Below are 19661 nucleotides of genomic sequence, written 5' to 3'. Positions count from 1 at the left end.
ACACACACACACACACTCAGACACACACACACACACACACACACACACACACACACACACACACACACACACACACTCAGACACACACACACACACTCACACACACACACACACACACACACACACACACGTACTCACACACACACACACACACACACACACACACACTCAGACACACACACACACACACACATACACACACACACACACACACCACACACACACACACACTCAGACACACACACACACACACACACACACACACACACACACACACACACTCAGACACACACACACACATGCTGACTCACAGATGAACAAAATGTTAATGAAGGACGTACAGTAATGCGCACGCACACACACACACACACACACACACACACACACAATTCGGTGAGTCAGTGAGGTTGACTGGGGCCACCTGTTCTGCTCGCTCATCTCTTGTTACCCTGGCAACCATTTCCTGGAGAATGAGACGTGACATCACTGAGTTGGGGGGGGGGGGGGGGGGGGGGGGTTGGACCTGACTGTGTCCAGCCTGCGAGGAAGACTCCGGTTACAGGAGAGGAGGAAGACGAGCGACGCAGCAATAATTTTAGTTTCGGTCGGACTTCACTCGTTAAAATCTCTCGACGTCCTCCAAACGTGTCGCCGCCGCGAAGCGCCGACAGATGACGGGGATTAAAAAAAATATATAAATAAACGTTTGATCTGTGAGCTCAGAGCAGAAGCAGAAGGAGCTTTTACAGGATTTCTTTCTTTTTTGCCCTGGATTTTACCTCTCAGGCAGCTTTCAGGCTGTTGTGATTAAAAAAAAGTTAAATTTCCACAGGTACCGCTAAGAGGAGACTTATGGTTAAATATGAAACAAAGTGGAGCATTCAGCAGAAAAACATCCAACTACTCCTGTTGGGACTCGGTGGAGACCAAAAACGGAGATAAAAGAGCGGAAATATTTGACTCGCTTTTATCATTTTGGCCAAAAACTAATAAGAAGTTCCAACAGCTTCATTTTGAAGCAATAAATACTGTAAACAGTATAAAAAAAAAACAATCTGCGCAATGAAAGAAAACGTGAACTGTAGAAAAACCTTTTTTTTTTTTTACTGTATGTTTGTCTTCTCTTATATTGTATGTTTCAGGTAAAAACTCTTCGCCCTGACTCATTGCAGACTCACTGCAGCATCTCACTCCCTGAACAAACACCATTAACAGAGTGCTGCAGACGAAAGCGCTGAATCAGCACCAAGTCTGCAAACCCGCAGATTTATGAGAAGTTCTGACGTTCTTGTCTGTTTTTTTTCTTTCTTCTGTGTTTTTCAGCTCAGCCGGTTCTTCCGAAACAACAAAAGGTGGAAAAGGACGCCTACGAAGGCGAAAGCCTCATCCTGTCCTGCAACCCTCCGGAGAGCTCCACGCCGCCCCACATCCACTGGATGGACCGGAGTGAGTTCTGGGTTCGGAGGGATTTTGCGACGCGGCGCTGCTTCGCAGACGGTTTTCCACTCAGACTGATGAGTGCAGCGCCGTCAGCTGATCTTTCTGGACTCGTTCTACTTCTGAGTTTTTTTATTTCTCTGCTGCCCTTTTTAAGTTGTCAGTTTTTGTTTGAGAGTGCGCCAAAGAGAGGAGCTCACAAATTTAATATTACATGGAAAAAAAAAGAAAAAAAATGTTTGGACCTTCCAGTTGTAATTCTTCCACTTTGCATAATGTATCCCCCCTCCCCCCCCTCCCCCTGACCCTCCATCCCGCCTTGCCCCCCTCCTCCGTCAGATATGGTTCACATCAAGCAGAGCGACAGAGTGATGGTCGGCCTGGACGGGAACCTGTACTTCTCAAACCTCATAAGGAAGGACACCCGAAATGATTACATCTGCAACGCCCAGTACGCGGCGGCATGGACGATCCTCCCCGATACAGCCGTCACCCTCACCGTGGTGCCCAGTGAGTGCACAAACAAACAAATAAACAAACAAACAAACAAAACAAAATGTGAGCTGAATCCTCAACAGTAGACATATTTAACCAAACAGTTCTGTTTTTTAAAATTTGTATCTGTTTGCATTTGTAGCGTAAATAGGAATTACCTACAACCACCAAACTCCATTGGCAAAATCAGTAATTTTACCTCAGAAGACAGGAGTCGTTGATTTATCGCTGCTTCCATTGGTTGGTTGGTTTGTTTGTGTTATTGTGTGACTTTTGTGTTTGGATTTGACGTTAAAACACCACTGAAGTCACACAATAACACAAACTGACCAACCGACCGAGGCGGCGATAGACCAGCAACTACCGTGTTCTGGGAGGTAAAATTACTGCTTTTGTCAAGGGATTCTGGTCCTCTTTATAAGTGCTGGGAAAAGACCTAACCTTGACGTAGGAGCTTGAAAAGTCCCTCAAAGCGTCTTAAGAACTACGTTGGTTCTCAGTTCCTGCAGTGAAGACACACAACGAGGGAATTCTTCCTCCAATGGTTCCTCCAACGGTTCCTCCAACGGTTCCTCCAACGGTTCCTCCAATGGTTCCTCCTGGAACAGCTTTCTTCCAAAAGTCATTAATAAATTAAAGGGGCAATTTAAAATTTAATTATTTATCACTTCCATAAAGTTAAAGGTCTAAACATGCCTGACTTTTAGTTCTGAACTCTGTTTCCTACATTTCCCATGATGCAACTCCACAGCTTCTTTGACATTAAACCCTCCCACACGCCGACACCTGCAGTTCGACATCCAGGCTTTCTTTTAAACACGTTAAGTTTAGACGTGTTGTTCTGCACATGCTCAGTGTGCACTGATGTCATGTTCTCTCTCTCCTCAGGTAACAATGTCATCCACGGCAGGAAGCCCCGCCTCTTCATTCCTGAGGGCCACCGGTCCTCGGTGTTGGCCCTCAGGGGTCACAGCATCACCCTCGAGTGTATCCCCAAAGGCCTGTAAGTGTGTGTGTGTGTGTGTGTGTGTGTGTGTGTGTGTGTGTGTGTGTGTCATGGAGTCACAAGACTATTTAATTGCATGTTTATCTTCATGGAAATTTTTTTTGTTTTGTTTTGTTTTTTGTTGTTAAACTACTAAAATATTTAGTAACTCATTTTTTGTGCACCAAATTTCTGTTTCATATCTAAAAGTACTGATGTTTTAATGTTTTGTTTTTTTTTAAATAAAGGGAGGTTAGAATATATTCTATTCTATTATTATAAAACAGCAACATCAATTAATTTTTTATTTTTATTTTTTTTCTAGCTTGTAAATTGCCAATAATTTTGAGAGCTGCATTTAAATGATACATTAAGTTGTTTTACGCGTGAATAAAAATGGTAGACATCCGCACAGCAGGGGGCGCTGCTGCTGCTGCGAGTTAAACTCTAAGCTGCAGACTGTGTGTATAATAACGGACGCAGTTTCCAGGTTCTGAACAGTAAAGTCTATGAAGAAGTGCCTTAAACTGCAATACCACCGAGCGCCACCAGGGGCTGGTCTCAGAAAAAGTAGTTTATTAGTGTTCAGACTTTCATATCTAGTTTGCAGTTTTGTATTTGGCGTGTTTATTTCTGAAAATAAAACACACACACACACACACACACACACACACACACACACACACACACACACACTAATCCCTCCTCCGTTTCTTATGCTGTTTGTATTTTCCCCTGTCACCCCCGTCTCCATGGCGATTAATGGCCTCGCCGCTATAATTCTCCTCTTAACGATGAAATAGGATATCACATCACTAATGAGATAATCCGCGATCATTTGCGTCTAAATTTCCTCCCGCCGATGCACCTCTTCCTCTCCGTCCCCCCGGCAGGCCGACGCCGAAGGTGGAGTGGAAGAAGAAGGACGGCAGCCTGGAGGAGACGGGCGGCGAGCTGGACAACCACAACCGCTGGCTCCACTTCGAGGACATCGGCCAGAACGACGACGGCGAGTACGAGTGTAGAGCCTCGAACACCCACGGCTCCATCGCCCACTCCTTCTCCCTTGTTGTGGAAGGTAGAACACACACACACACACACACACACACACACACACACACACACACACACACACACACACACACACAAACACACACACACACACACACACACACACGTCTTCTGTCCACGCAACTTATTACGACCCACAGCTACGTTGAAGTAAAGCGACCTCTAGTGGTCGTCAAAATAACGTGAATCTCTACTCGCAAAAAGTCGCCTTCTCCAAATGTAATCGACTTTATTAACAACAAATAAGTGTTCATTTCCAATCATTAGGCTCCGCCCCCTTCTCTCCTCTCACTATCAAAACAAACTGCTGCTAGCTAACCACAACAACAGGAAGTGACGGGGTTTGTGACTTTCTATGACATGTTTACACTAAAAAAAAAACCAGTCCCTCCAGGAAATGAAGTGATCCCGATAACTTCGTTGCTTTTGTTTCAAGTCGAAGTGGATTTTATGCTGATGTACATTTTCTGTGATGTTTTTCTGTGTTTTGTTGCAGCGTCTCCGTACTGGGTGAAGGAACCCCAGAACCTTCAGTACGCTCCGGGAGAAACGGTCCGACTGGAGTGCCAGGCCGAAGGCATCCCGACGCCGGCCATCGACTGGAGTATCAACGGCCAGCCAATCAGAGGTGCGTCTGTCACCGGACTGTTTTCCTATTGGAGGAATCCCCCCCCCCACCCGACCCCCCCTCACCCCCTCCTCCGATGGAGTCCGTCCCCGTTCTGAAGATCAGCGGCAGACTTTTACTTTACTTCACTCGCAGGTCGATCGTATCGTTTTATCAGACGGACCTTCAGATAGATTTCAGGCTCGTCCGCTATTTGTCCTCTTTAACCGAGATCCTCTGAACTCTGAACTCTGAACTCTGAACTCTGAACTCGGAGGAATCAGGCCGAGATGAACTCAACAGGATCAGAGAGGGAGGAAGGAAACGAGGAGGAGAAAGATAAACAGAGTTAAAGAAAAGAAAGAAGGATGGAAGGAAAGACAGAAAGAAACAAGGAAGGAAAGGCAGGATGGAAGGATAGGAATAAAGAAAGGATGGAAGGAAGGAATAAGGGAAGAAGCATAGAGGGAAGGAGGAAGGAAGAAAGGAAGGAAGGAAGGAAGGAAGGAAGGAAGGAAGGAAGGAAGGAAGGAAAGAAGGAAGGAAGGAAGGAAGGAAGGAAGGAAGGAAGGAAGTAACATATTAAAGAAACGGAGTAAACAATTAAGGAAGGAAAGAGGCAAAAGGAAGGAGAAAAAAAAAAAGAATCAGCTGGTAGGCGGAGTCTGTATCAGATGGTGGGCGGAGTCTGTAACAGATGGTGGGCGGAGTCTGTAACAGATGGTGGGCGGAGTCTGTAACAGCTGCTGCTGCAATCAGCTGGTTAAACATTTCTCTGGATTCAAGACTTTCTGTTTGACAAACTTACTTTGTCGTCCGATTCTTCACCTCCTCCTCCTCCTCTTCCTCCTCCTCTTCCTCCTCCTCCTGCAGACATGGACAGCAACCCTCGCCGCAGCGTGAACGGTGGAGTGTTGATCCTGCAGGACGTTGAGTTTTCCGACAACGCCGTGTATCAGTGTGAAGCCGCGAACAAACACGGCTCCATCCTGCTCAACACCTTCCTGTATGTCGTCGGTACGTAGACGGTCCACGTCCTCCTGATCACGTGATCGATCGATCGATCGATCGATTGATTACTGACCCTCTGTGTGCGTCTCTCAGAGCTCCCTCCTCAGATCCTCTCCTCCGACGCCGTCGTGTACAAGGTCGTCGACGGCGGAGACGTGAAGCTGCTCTGCGAGTCCTTCGGCTCCCCGCGGCCGCACATCACATGGTGAGACACACACACACACACACACACACACACACACACACACACACACACAAAACACACACACACACACACACACACACACACACACACACACACACACACACAAAACACACACACACACAAAACACACACACACACACACACACACACACACACACACACACACACACACACACAAAACACACACACACACACACACACACACACACACACACACACACACACACACACACACACGCACACAAAACACACACACACACACGATTACAGAAGAAAGTAACAGAAGATGTGCACTCAAGTATTTGTATAAATATAAATTTTAATGACACATATTTAATTTGGTTGCTTTTTTTTCTTAAAAGTGACGAAGGAAGAGGGCATGCTGGGAAATGCAGCACGAGGAGCTTTGAGTGCAGGACTTGTAATGGAATATTTTAAATGTATTTCATCGGTTGCTATTTGTCCGTTTGATTTGGGCTCGACGCCACTGGTCCGGCCCGTGTCAGAGATGATCCTCCTCCACTGGTCTTTACTCTGAATGAAGCAGCGCCCTCTGGTGGCCGCATTCATAACAACACACTGTAGCTTACTGTGGCGTCCCAGACGGCCGACCACGCCCAGGTCTGCTGTCACGGAGCAGCCGGCGGGGCGCCGGTCGACTGCAGGACGTGACACTGTGTGTTTCTACGAATAGATGAAGGAGCGTGTAACAAGCTGTTCGTCCTCGTCCGCAGCGTGAAACGAGCAACAAAACAAAACCTGTTCCGTCATACGTTCCAGCCGCCGTGCTGGCACATCTTCGACGGGTTTAAATCGTCTACGGGTTCACTGACACCCATCAGCTGTTTGGATTTTTTATTCTGGAGCCAAAAGACAAATCATTGCTGTGTGTGTAGAGCTGTAGTAACCGCTGAGGGCGCGGACAGGAAGTAGAAAGATTGTTTTATTAAAGTAAAAGCGGCTTCGCCACAATATAAAAAAAAATACTCATTTAATAAAAGCTCTGCTTTCAAAGTAAAAGCACAGAATTTAAATGCAGATTTGAAAGTAATGATCTCATCTACAGAGTAACTCATATAAAACTATAAAATCAAAGTTCTTAATACTTCAGTAAAAATACTTAATTTAATTACATGAAATGGAGATTAAGCGTGTATTAAATGTGTCGTTTTTAAGGGTAATTCTTTAAATTTCTTTTACATTAAATATATTAAAATTGTGACTATTTGAAAAAAATCATAAAAAACTGAAGAAAAAAAGTTTTGTTAACAGTTTTTAGCAGTTAAAGGTTTTTACGTAACATTTTGAGCATAATATGATACAACATTTGCAGAAAATATTAGACATGCTGGCAAATGAATAAATAAAATATGATGGTTTTTTTGTCATTTAAGTTTTTGTCATTTTTTTAATCATATTAACTTTATACGAAAAGATAGATGATACTGATGTGGTGTCAGCTCAAAGTATTCACATTTAATGGATAATAAGAAAAAAAGAAATAACAAGCAACATAAATGTCAGTCATCCCTCGTAGAAAGTGTGATTTTCTTTTTCTGAATCTCAACTGCTGTTTTGGATAAAGTTGAAAAATTGTGTGGAAATCCTTGAAATAAAAATGGTGTAAAACAGATTTAGTTGCTCAGATTTCTTCCATCTGTAGATTATATTAATGTGTGTGTGTTTGTAGGGAGCGTGAGGACTTTGATCCCCTGCTGTCGGACCCTCGCGTCGCCCTGCTGACCGACGGGACGATCGAGTTGTCCAACGTCAGCTTCGCCGACATCGGCGAGTACACCTGCTCCATCACAAACAGCAACATCTCCATTACCGCCAACCTGGAAGTCTTCAGTGAGTCACGCACCAACTTTTGTGCCAAACTTTTAAACGTTTTTTTTTTTTTTTTTCCGAGAAATTCCCTAAAAAAGCTGCAGCTGCTTTCCTGAAGACATTTTTAGTGTCCTGAAGTTTGAGACGTCCTCCAAAGACACCACAAAACACGGAAAACAGCCTGAGAGAGAATGTAAACATTCAGCCACCTTCCTAGTCACTGGTTGCTATGGTTGCACCTCGCGAGTCACTGGTTGCTGTGGTTGCACCTCGCGAGTCACTGGTTGCTGTGGTTGCACCTCGAGAGTCACTGGTTGCTATGGTTGCACCTCCTGAGTCACTGGTTGCCATGACGATTCCCGCTCCTCCAGTGGTCAGTGAGCTTTAACATACAGACACGGATACAGTCGGAGAAATACAGACGCTGACTAGAAAAAGGGGCTTTCGAGAAATCCTCATAAAACGAAGACTACAAGACCGACCGGAAAAATTCTTCCTCCGTCTGCGGCGGAATGTTGTCGTTAATAACTGCAGAGATTTTTAGGTTTCTCCTGCGTATTATACAGGCGTGGTCGCAGCTGAGAGACGCCCTCCGTTTCTGGTTTTGGCCCGACGTCTCAGAGCTCAGATATAATGGGAGTCTGTTGGAGAGTTGGAGGGAGCACTCGGCGCTCAGAGGGGATTTTGGCGAAAACTGTAAATCCTATCGCAATGAGAGTCACGCTGGGTGAAAGCTAACAAAAATCTCTACAGTTTGATGTATAATTTGTGCAAGTAGAGTGAAAATTGTGAGCAATAAAACGGGATTAACACGACTTTATTTCACAATATTTTAGAGGGTCAGAAGTTAGAGTGCGTGACATCACGCGTGACGTCACGCGTGATGTCACGCGTGATGTCACGCACTCTAACTCTGAACATTCCGTCCAATACACACCCATTGTAAACTAAGAAAAAGTCCAAAAAATTCATAAAACTTAAACTGTGATTTTGTAAAAATGGTAACAGATATTAAAACACCAATTTAATCAGTAACAGTCCAAAGCCTTGTGACCCGTTCAAACTTTGAATGACGTTTCTACTTTAAAGTATGACAGAGCTGTAGAGCTCCAAAGCTGGCTGGGTTTTTCTCTCATTGTGACCATTTCCCATTTATTTCAATTTGGAAACAAACATAAAAAAATAAAAAAAAAAAATCACCTTTTTTTTTTTGTGCAATTTTTTTGTAAAATTTCAAGTTTTGATATTTATGTTGGATGAGTTTTTCCAAAAGCTGTGGGACGAATTACATGACAAAAATTGCGCAATCGTAAAAATTTGCTGTATACGAATAACAAGGTGGTCACAAAAAAGGAGGGACGTTTTTAGTCGTGAGGGATGTTATAGCCCGAAAGTTTTTACAAAACAAAGTCATGAAGAGATAAAAAAACAAAAAAACTTTTGTCCCGTGTTTTTTCTGTTCCTCTCAGATCCGACGGTGATTCGGAACGGCCCCCAGGACGTTCACGTTGACAGAGGAAGCAGCGCTCTGCTGGACTGCGACTTCTACAGGGACCCTCGGCTGAACGCTCCGCAGGTCATCTGGAAGAAAGACGCGCAAAAACTGCAGGAATCGTCGCCAGATGACAAGTAAAGTCACACAACGCCGAAAATCATATCGGGATAGGGAACAAACATCTGCCGGCTAATCATGAAGTCAAGTAACTCAAAACTATTTGTGTGTGTGTGTGTGTGTGTGTGTGTGTGTGTGTGTGTGTGTGTGTGTGTGTGTGTGTGTGTAGGTACACCATCTTTGAGAACAACACCTTGAAACTGACAGACGTCCAATCACACGACACGGCTCGTTACTCCTGTGAGGTCATCACTCAAGTGGACCACGTGAACGCAGTGGGCTCCCTCACTGTTGTGGGTACGTCACCGTGTGTGTGTGTGTGTGTGTGTGTGTGTGTGTGTGTGTGTGTGTGTGTGTTTTCAGCACTAATGGTTGTCTGTTGGACCCCCAGCCCCTCCGGCCCCTCCTCGTCTTCTCACTCTGTCTGATGTGGAGGACCACAGCCTCACACTCAACTGGATCCCCGGACCTTCACACAACAGCCCCATCATAGGTAACACACACACACACACACACACACACACACACACACACACACACACTCACACACACACAAAACATGAGGCCATGATTTAAATTTTTTGTTTTGAAATAAACTGGATCAACATACAAAAAAAACCAGTCATTCCCTAACCTCGGTGCGCGGGGCTCCACCTGGTGGCACCAAGAAGAACTGCAGTGAAACTTAAACAACACAATACAATGATGCAAAAATGTGTTGGTATTTTATTTTTTTTCTCACATTTTCAAATAAAATTTGCCTTTGCTTAGCGATGTAGGGTGACTTCACGTCCAACAACGATCAAGTTAAGATAAGTTAAGTTGAGCTGAGTTAAGATAAGTTAATGAAGATAAGATAAGATAAATTAAGATAAGATAAGATAAGATAAGATACGATAAGACTTCAGATGATGTTCGGAAACATCTGGATCACTGATGACTGATGACACGTGTCCGTCTCCTCCCAGGGTTCGTGGTGGAGGGCCGGGAGGAGCAACACAGGGAGGAGGCCCGGTGGACCTGGGAGGAGTTGAAGCAGGTGTCGGGAGAATTCAGCCACGTGCAGCTGAGCCTCCACCCGTTCTGCACGTACCGCTTCCGGGTCGCCGCCCTCAACAACGTCGGGCGGAGCAACTGGAGCATCCCGTCGGAGCACCGCAGCACGCCGCCGGCCGGTAAACGACGCGCGCCGACGCCCAGCCGAAGTTCCGGTCGTGGCTTTTAAACTGATCGTTCTCTTCCTCCTTCACCTTCCAGTTCCCGACAGGAATCCCACCGGAGTCCGCAGCACCTCCAATGAACCGGGAACGCTCATCATCACGTGGGATGTGAGTCCTCCGGCCGGCGCCGATCTGTGTGTTCGACTTTAAATCTAAATCGAATTTATGTTCCTACATTTCAGGAGATGGACAAGCGCTCCCACAACGGCCAGGACTTCCAGTACGTGGTGTCGTGGCGCGAGGTCGAGGGCCCGAACGCCCGCTGGAACGACGGCAACGTGAAGTCGCCGCCGTTCCTGGTGAACAACACGGGAACGTACACGCCGTTCGAGATCAAAGTGCGGGCCGTCAACGCGATCGGAGGAGCGCCGGCGCCGGAGGCCGAGATCGGACACTCCGGGGAGGACAGTACGTCGCGTTACCACGTTTTATTACAGACACGGACGTGTTGTAATGGGTCGTTATGAGCTCTCGTGTCCTGAAAGGATCCACGTTTTTATTATTTTTTTTAATAACCCCCAAAAAATTACTCACAAAACAAATATCCTTTCACAATAATTGAGAATGATAAACAAATATTCAGAGTCACAAAACAATTAAAACATCACCAACAACGGTAAACGCTGAAAAACTTTGTGTGGTTGACATTGAAAAAATTCGACCCGCCAAAATAAAACCAGCAATACTTTGTGTAGGAATTTATAAGAAAAAACAACAAATCAATCTGTTTAACTGCAAACAGGATTAAATGAAAGTAACAAAGTGATGAAACAAATGTTTGTTGGTTAAATAAGATTTTTGGGACATGTTAGCAGCTGGATTTGGCTTTTATTGTGAAATCTAACACAGGGATCCAAAATTTATCAAAGAAAAACTACTAAAATAAGAAAAACACAAAAAGCTAAATAGAAAAATGAGAAACAATTGTTTGTTATTTAAATACTATGTTTTATTAAGACTTATTAGTCACTAGATTAGACTTTTATTGTGAAATCTGACAAAGGGTTCCAAAACTGATCAAGGAACAAATAAACAAAAGTTTTAAATAATAAAAAATAAAATGAGGTGAATAAATCTATGAATCGAATTCAAAGGTAACTTCATCAAACACATTTTCAAATTAAGATCTTTTTCTGACTTTCTCACCGAGCTGAAGAAGTCATCGAGTCGTACACTTGTTATGTTCTCCATGTTGTAGTCGAGCGCCTGATCTGAACTCGTGTCGGGAATAAAAACACGTTTAGAGGCTAATTTCTGGTCCCAGAACTGATTAATGCGTTCAGTCATAATAAAAGTCAGATTTCTCCTCTTTTACGAGGGAGTCTTGACATAAAATGACTTCAATCATCCGGTGGTTTCATCGCTCTGTGCAGATTAAAAGGTCAAAGCCAGCGTCTGTTTTCGGAGTGAAAGCAGCAACAAACACATGAACGCTCTGTTGAGTCGGTGGAAAACAGGCGGCGTGTTTGTGCAGCTCGTCGTGTCAGCGTGATAATTAGTGTTTGAAAAAAGTCTTCAGGTCAAAAGTCAAGAGGCTCAGAGAACAAGGGGTTGAAAAACAAGGTCAGGGTTTTAATATTGCGTAATGAACGATCGGCATGCGCAGCGTAACTGCCTGGAAATGTTATGTAGCCTCGGCCAGGCTCCGCCCACCTGTCACTCACAACGTTAGACTTCGCTGTTATTACATTAAGGAAACTGAAGCATCAACTATCGGTGATGTCACCACTTTTGTTTGTGCACACACAAATAGCTGTAACCTGACTGCACCACAGGCCTGTCAATCAAACAGACACGCCCCCAAAAACAGGTCTTCTTGAATCTTCTTTTCTAATGAATGAGGGATTATTTTCAGATGGACCTCCAGAAAACTAATAAGAAGGAGTGACTTTAGCTAACAACACCGAGATAACTGATGGACACATTTTATTCACTTTGGATTTGATGAGAGAAGTTGAATGGGAGTCTATGGAGCCGGAGGCTTTTTGGAGCCGACCTCTAGTGGCACTCGCTGGTATTGCAGCTGAAGACACTTCTGGATCAGAACCATTTTACAGAGCTGGAAGCTACGAACACTTTTTGCTGGAAACCCTGTTAGCATGAAGGACGGACCAATCAGTGACTATTGGGCGTGGCTACGTCATGGACTGTATATAAACGTGGATGTAGCTCCCCCTGGTGGTTTGACTTGATCCCATAGAAGACAACAATTGAAAGTTATAATGTCTTTATTTTTTATTGTCTGCATCCTTCATGCCGACCTGCTTCTTTCTGTCTTTCCATCTCAGTACCGGAGGAGCCGCCGACCGGAGTTTCCACCACAGTGATGAACAGCACGGTCCTCGTGAAGTGGAACAAGGCCCAGAAGGTCCGCGGTCTGCTGCTGGGATACAAGGTACCGGAGACCAGAACCAGGCTCCAGTTTCTACGACAAAACCAGGAACCCGTCGACGGTTCACGTTTATGAAAATAACGCAGCTGCTGTTTCAATAACTGATGAATCATTTCAGTATTTATTTATTTTTGTTGCCAAAACAGGACGAACATTTGTTGATTCCAACTTCTCAAATATTATAAATAAACTGTGTTTCTTTTATCAACGTCGCTGTGAACTGAAAATTGAATTAATACTTAAAAAAACAAAAAAAAACTGCTTTCAGTGACACCGGCAACGAAACGTTTCTTTCCTTGATCGATTATGGTACAAATTTTAGATTTCTTTAGTCAATCGAAAGTCAGAAAATTTGTGAAAAATGTCCAAAAACACACATTGAAGAGTGTTTTTTTTCCTTTCTGTCTCTGTCAGATTTACGTCCGGCGGTCGGGTCCTCAGGACGGACGTCACCGCCGGGCGCTCGGGAATCAGCGCCGCGAGGACAAGCGGGACGAGCGCGAAAAGAGGAAAGACAATGACAGCAGGGTGGTGGTCGTCCACGGCAACAAGACCTCCCAGGAGGTGCCGGAGCTGCGGCTCTTCTCCCGCTACGAGGTGTGGGTCACCGCCTTCAACAGTAAAGGAGAGAGCCCGCCCTCGCCGCCGCACAACTTCAGGACGCCGGAGGGAGGTGAGTTCAGGACGTCCCGCGATGCTGAAAGTTCTTTTTTTGATTTTGTAAAAAAAAATTGACATAATTTAAAAAAATTAGCAAAACAATTTCAAGTCAAGGAAAAAAAATTCTACTTTTAGTTTTTCTTTCTTTAACCAACCACCAGATAAAGAGTAATACGTGGTGACTTCCTGACTTGTAATTTAACATAGTCCTCATTCTTTCACGATAAAACCACATTTCCCACAAACCCCGTCACTTCCTGTTGTTACGGTTACCTAGCAGCAGTTTGTTTTGATGGTGAGAGGAGAGGGCGGTGTTAGGGGGGCGGAGCCTTAGGGGGGCGGAGCCTCGCTGATTGGAAACAAAAACACTCAGCGTTGTTCATAAAGTGAGTTTTATTTTGAAAGGAAGACTTTATGTCGTAGACCTTCTGTTCGCGAATGTTTTCTTTTGTGGAAAAATGTTTTTGAAAATATTTGCAAAAATGGCAAACTCCCTAAAACATGTTTTTATAATCAGAAGATCAGGATTTCCCGGAGGGACTGACTCGGTCCCGGGTCGATTCGGATTCAGAAACATGCCGAGTGTTTTTGTGCAGTTCTTTTAGAGGGGCGAAAAAAACACCGACCGTGAAAACGCTGACTGTGCACTCCAGTATTCTGGTTCTGATCGGGGTTTGTTTGTTTTCTGGACGTGTTGGTATCGTTTTGATTTGTTGGCGTATATATTTTATTCATCACTGTGTGTCTGCAGCTCCGGGGCCTCCGGCATCGCTGAGGTTCGACAGCCCCACAGAGAAGTCTGTGATCCTCTACTGGACGCCTCCTCTGGAGCCCAACGGCCTCCTGCTGGGGTACATGGTTCAGTACCAGCAGGGTAAGAAACGGGCCGTTTACAGGAGAGTGACTCAGAACCGGTCACTCTCATATTTGGGTCGACACAATAATAGGAGCGTTGCCATGGTTATATTTGGGTTTTTTTCACATTTCAGTATCATGTGATCCGTCTACGGCAAGCCGAGAGGAACAAAATGCAAAAGACACATCAGATCAGATTAATAGATTTTTCTCTGATTTTTTCTGAAAACAGGGAATTACAAATTCATATAGTTTATTTATCCTGCCTACATTTGTCACAAGTACTTGATGACCAGATTTGAGGGATATATGTACATATTAGATCGATGAAAACACCAAAATGAGACGGATGAAATGCGCCTGCAAGAAAATACAGCAGAGTGAAAAGTGCAATAAATATAAAACCGTAAATAACCTGTCCCTGTCCCGTGTCCCTGTCCCGTGTCCGTCCTCCAGTGGGGGAGAGCGGAGACGGCTTCGTGCAGATGGAGCAGTTCCGCGACCCGGCCGTGACCCACATGCTGTTGGACCCGTTGGACCCGAGCAGCCGGTACCACTTCAAAGTGAACGCTCGCACCGCCGCCGGAGACGGACCTCCCGCCGAGCTGCACGGCGCCACCCTGCTGGACGGAGGTGAGAACTGCAGCCCGTCTTCGTCTCCTTCTTCCAGATCCAGATCACAGTTCTTTTAATTGCGCTCTAAACGTCCGTCTCTCCGTCCAGTTCCTCCGACCAACGTCACCGTCGTCTCCGGCAGCACGTCGTTCAACCTGAGCTGGGTGCCCGGAGAGCGGGACCGGAACCACGGCTTTAACATCCGCTACGTCAGGAAGACCCGTAAGAAGCAGACTTTTTTCTGATTCATGACGAGTACGAGGAAGGGAAGCAACGACTTCACCTCTCTGTGTGTGTGTGTGTGTGTGTGTGTGTGTGTGTGTGTGTGTGTCTGTGTGTGTGTGTGTGTGTGTGTGTGTGTCTGTGTGTGTGTGTGTGTGTGTGTCTGTGTGTGTGTGTGTGTGTGTGTGTGTGTGTCTGTGTGTGTGTGTGTGTGTCTGTGTGTGTGTGTGTCTGTGTCTGTGTGTGTGTGTGTCTGTGTGTGTGTGTGTGTGTCTGTGTGTGTGTGTGTGTGTGTGTGTCTGTGTGTGTGTGTGTGTGTGTGTGTGTGTGTGTGTGTGTGTGTGTGTGTCTGTGTGTGTGTGTCTGTGTGTGTGTGTGTCTGTGTCTGTGTGTGTGTGTGTCTGTGTGTGTGTGTGTGTGTGTCTGTGTGTGTGTGTGTGTGTGTGTGTGTGTGTGTGTGTGTGTGTGTGTGTGTGTGTGTGTGTGTGTGTGTGTCTGTGTGTGTGTCTGTGTGTGTGTGTGTGTGTGTGTGTGTGTGTGTGTCTGTGTGTGTGTGTGTGTGTCTGTGTGTGTGTGTGTCTGTGTCTGTGTGTGTGTGTGTCTGTGTGTGTGTGTGTGTGTGTCTGTGTCTGTGTGTGTGTGTGTGTGTGTCTGTGTCTGTGTGTGTGTGTGTGTGTGTGTGTGTGCAGACGGAACTGAGTGGGAGGAGTCAGAGGAGCTCAACTCCACGCAGGGTTTCTATTCGCTGACGGGCCTCAAACCAGGAAGTCAGTACCACCTGATAATTCTGCACGGGAACGTCACCCAGTGGGAGGACGTGATGTGGACCAGTGGACCAGGTGTCGTACGACCCGCCGGCTGCACCACAAACCCGTCGGTTCTCGGGATGTCTCACCGTTGCTAACGACGACGACGACGTCGTCTCTCTCTCTGTGTGTCCTCAGTGCCGTCGGAGATGCCCGAAGGTTTCGCCGCTCAGGGTTGGCTGATCGGACTCATCAGCGCCATCTTGCTGCTGGCGCTCATCCTGCTCATCCTGTGTCTCATCAAACGCAGCAAAGGAGGCAAATACGCAGGTAAACACACACAGACACACACACACACACACACACACACACACACACACACACACACACACACTTTAAGGTGAAGTCCAGAGTTTGAAGTTTGTTTGTTGTTCTGCAGTGAAGGACAAAGAAGACAAGGAGGTGGACTCTGAAGCTCGGCCGATGAAAGACGAGACGTTTGGAGAGTACAGGTGATCATGAGCAGAATATTAAATATATTTTAATATATCAGTCCATCCGGGAAAATCTTTGCAAATACAATCTCGTGAACAGAAGCTGCACTGAAAGTATTTACGTCGTAAAGTCGTCTTTCTAAAGAAAACTCACTTCATTAGCAAAAAAACTCCTCGTTTACGATCAGCGAGGCTCCGCCCCCAAATCACTAACTAAAACATTACAATCTTCAATTTAAATGCTTATTATCAAAGGAAGTGATTACATATTAATTTATGTTAAATTACTTTTATACTCTATTCTTTGTTTTTGTGCATACAGTCTGTTATTTTTTCATCATGTCTTTTGAACTTTGAGCCCCATCGTTCTCTCGGTTCAATAAATAAATTGAAAATGAACTTAATTAAGGAATTAAAATATTTCTGTGATGTGCAGCATGATTATTATAAAAGGAATTCATTACATACTTTTTCTTTTATCACGTAGGGGTTAAAAAAAAAAAATCCCCCAAAATCTTTCCTCTTTTTTTCTTTCCACACAAAACTCACTTCAAACTTTTGCATCACAGTTTTTCTTTGCTCTTCTTCCGTTTTCATCTCCTTCCTTTCTTTCTTCCTTTTAACGCTCCGCCTGCAGATCTCTGGAGAGGTGAGGACGTCGTCAACCTCTTTAACTCCCACATGCATGGTTTTAACGCGCCTTTTGTGTTCTAGTAGATTTAATTCAACTTGTTTTTTTTAAATTATGTAACTTGTTGGATTTCTTTTTGTTTTCAGCGACGCCGACGAGAAGCGCTCCGACAGCCAGCCGTCTCTGTGCGGCGAGAGCAAGCTGGGCAGCGACGACTCGCTGGCCGAGTACGGCGACAGCGTGGACATCCAGTTCAACGAGGACGGGTCCTTCATCGGCCAGTACAGCGGCCGGGGGCCCGTTCCCCACGGCAACGAGAGCTCCGGCCCCGCCTCCCCCGTCAACGCCGTCCCGCCTCCTCCCATCGCCCCGTCCATGTCGAGCATCCTCAACCGGCCCAGCTAGACACACACACACACACACACACACACACACACACACACACACACACACACACACACACACACACACACACACACACACACACACACACACAGGGACAGACCACTCCTGACGCCACTGCCTGTAATGTTATAGTGTAGGTACACACACACACACACACACACACACACACACACAGTCTGAATACATTCCACGTTTATGCAGTGAAGTTGTTTACAGGATGTCTCGCCTTTTCTACTCCAGGTTTACACACACACACACACACACACACACACACACACACACACACACACACACACACACAGAAATACACAACTACATGCAAACACATGAAACCAGATGGCCGTCCACTCCCCTGTGTGAACAGAAGGAGGTATACATGCACCAGCTGTTCGTAGCTTCAAGCTCGTTAAGGTGAATTAAATAATCCGGCGTCGCACTAAATAATGTTAAATTTAAAACTTCTGGACAAAACATGCGCAAAATCTGCTGCACAACTGAACAATTTACCCGAACAACAAGAATCAAAACAGCAATTTCCGAGTCGAGCGAATGGAACAGCAGACTGTCGTCAACAAATTTAAACTGAACTAAAACAAAAACATACAAATTGTAATAACGTGTTTCAATCTAAAGCGAAAACGGCACGTACGAACAAATGTTGTTTTTTATCAGTTTTCTTGCTTATTTGAATGAATTAAGATATTTTATGGATTTCCCTTCAATTAAATACATTTAAATAAGTTAACGTGACTCACCAGCTAGCTGCAGCTAGCCAGAGCGCTGATGTTTAGGTTCTTCTTTTGTATTTTGCTTTTTTTGCTTTTGTTTTTGTTTATTGTATTTTTGTTTTTATCCTTGATGCCTTATTGATGTTGTTTTACCACAAAAAAAAAACCGCTTCACATTTCTATGACATTATTATGTTCATCGTAAAGTATTCATCGAAGTCGGACTTTGTTAGCATTTTGACGGAAACCGAACAGTCGTTAAAAGTAAAAAAAAAAAAAAGCTATCCGGGAGTTCGCGTTGAGCTTTGAGGGTTTCACGAACAGCTGGTGCGGACCGGGCGAGGAAGATGACGGCTGACGCGATGAAGAGTGTTTACGTCATTCATCTTCGACCAAAACCGCGTTACGTTATCGTGTATAAACATTTTAAGTCTCGTTTTCATTTTATCGACACATTTAAAGTTAATCTTTTATACGAATGACAGTTTTCAGTTGTTGTGTTTTGTTTTGTTTTTTACTTCAGAAGTCGCCAAATGTGTGCGTTTGTTTCCACGTTATTTATTTGTGTTTTTGCGTGCATGCGTCTGGGAAGGATTGTTGTTGTTTGTTTTTGACGTGCGCTCCCGAGCCGAAGCCGATGAGGCGTTTCTGAACCGTTTTAAAGCGCGACCGTTCGTTGATGTGTTGCTCCATCCCTGACCTTTGACCTGCAGCGAGGGGAGACCTGTTGCCTTAAGAGAGTCCAGTCGAGTCTCCTCTTCCTCCTCCTCCTGAAGTGAAGGACATCGTGGCGGCTCTGAGAGACAAATTTCCACAAATACGCAAAAAAAATAATACGCTGCAAGTTTTCTGTTTCTGCGTTCGGTTGTCTTTTACCACTTTACGCGTTTCTTGTTTTCATGTTCGAGCCTTTAGAGCAGTGAAAAGTCGCAGAAGTGTGAGCTAACGCCTCGAAATGACCGAACCGCTTCACAAAAAGACGTAAACAGACAAAACGGCGTGAAGTTCCGTCTCAACTTCACCACACAGGTTTGCAGAAGCCTCGAAGGTGATTCGTTGAAGCGTTCGTTGTGCGGTCTGAAGTTCTCGACCCTCTCGTTTGGTAGCTTGCTGTCGCTTTATTGTTTTTAAGAGGCTACGAGTTTTATCTAGCGATGGAAAAAAAAAAAAGCCGGACAAACCCGGTCCAGGCGTATTCTCCTCCGGGGAACAGAAGTTATAGTCAGAACTTTTCGTTTTGTCTCGGTGCTTTTGGTTGAAGAAGTTTGAGCGCCTGCAAGTTTCAAACCATCACGTTGTGAATCTTCGGTCTGAACTCGGGGCTTTCCGTTTACGTGATGTTACGATAACTCTTCCGAACCGCGATGTTTCGATTGCGTCACGTCACCGTACGAAAAAAATCCGCCGACCGCCGAAACACGGCTCCACGTCTCATGCATG

General features: G+C 45.1%; 1 protein-coding gene across 1 annotated transcript in view; it reads left to right on the top strand.

The window, feature by feature from the left end:
• LOC138199638 (neural cell adhesion molecule L1.1-like) overlaps window positions 1–18700 on the top strand; it is a gene marked incomplete at its 5' end in the record, with an annotated part of 22554 nt that extends 3854 nt beyond the window's left edge. The window contains 24 exon segments of the mRNA XM_069151774.1: window positions 1324–1446; window positions 1777–1947; window positions 2821–2935; window positions 3811–3995; window positions 4485–4616; window positions 5469–5612; window positions 5700–5811; window positions 7502–7662; window positions 9111–9270; window positions 9423–9550; window positions 9645–9746; window positions 10222–10428; window positions 10511–10581; window positions 10656–10881; window positions 12762–12868; window positions 13280–13538; window positions 14277–14399; window positions 14837–15013; window positions 15104–15217; window positions 15907–16056; window positions 16162–16293; window positions 16403–16475; window positions 17095–17106; window positions 17235–18700. Of these exon segments, the coding sequence (XP_069007875.1) occupies window positions 1324–1446; window positions 1777–1947; window positions 2821–2935; window positions 3811–3995; window positions 4485–4616; window positions 5469–5612; window positions 5700–5811; window positions 7502–7662; window positions 9111–9270; window positions 9423–9550; window positions 9645–9746; window positions 10222–10428; window positions 10511–10581; window positions 10656–10881; window positions 12762–12868; window positions 13280–13538; window positions 14277–14399; window positions 14837–15013; window positions 15104–15217; window positions 15907–16056; window positions 16162–16293; window positions 16403–16475; window positions 17095–17106; window positions 17235–17493 (3443 nt within the window). The 3' untranslated portion in view covers window positions 17494–18700.
• Between the last annotated feature and the right edge of the window lie 961 nt (window positions 18701–19661).

This window comes from Embiotoca jacksoni, unplaced genomic scaffold (genome assembly GCF_022577435.1).
Source record: "Embiotoca jacksoni isolate LCO1_2020_lvr unplaced genomic scaffold, fEmbJac1.0.p SCAF_170, whole genome shotgun sequence".
Lineage (NCBI taxonomy): Eukaryota > Metazoa > Chordata > Actinopteri > Embiotocidae > Embiotoca > Embiotoca jacksoni.
The sequence above is the reverse complement of the archived record's forward strand: the minus strand, read 5'-3'. Positions and strand labels throughout refer to the sequence as shown.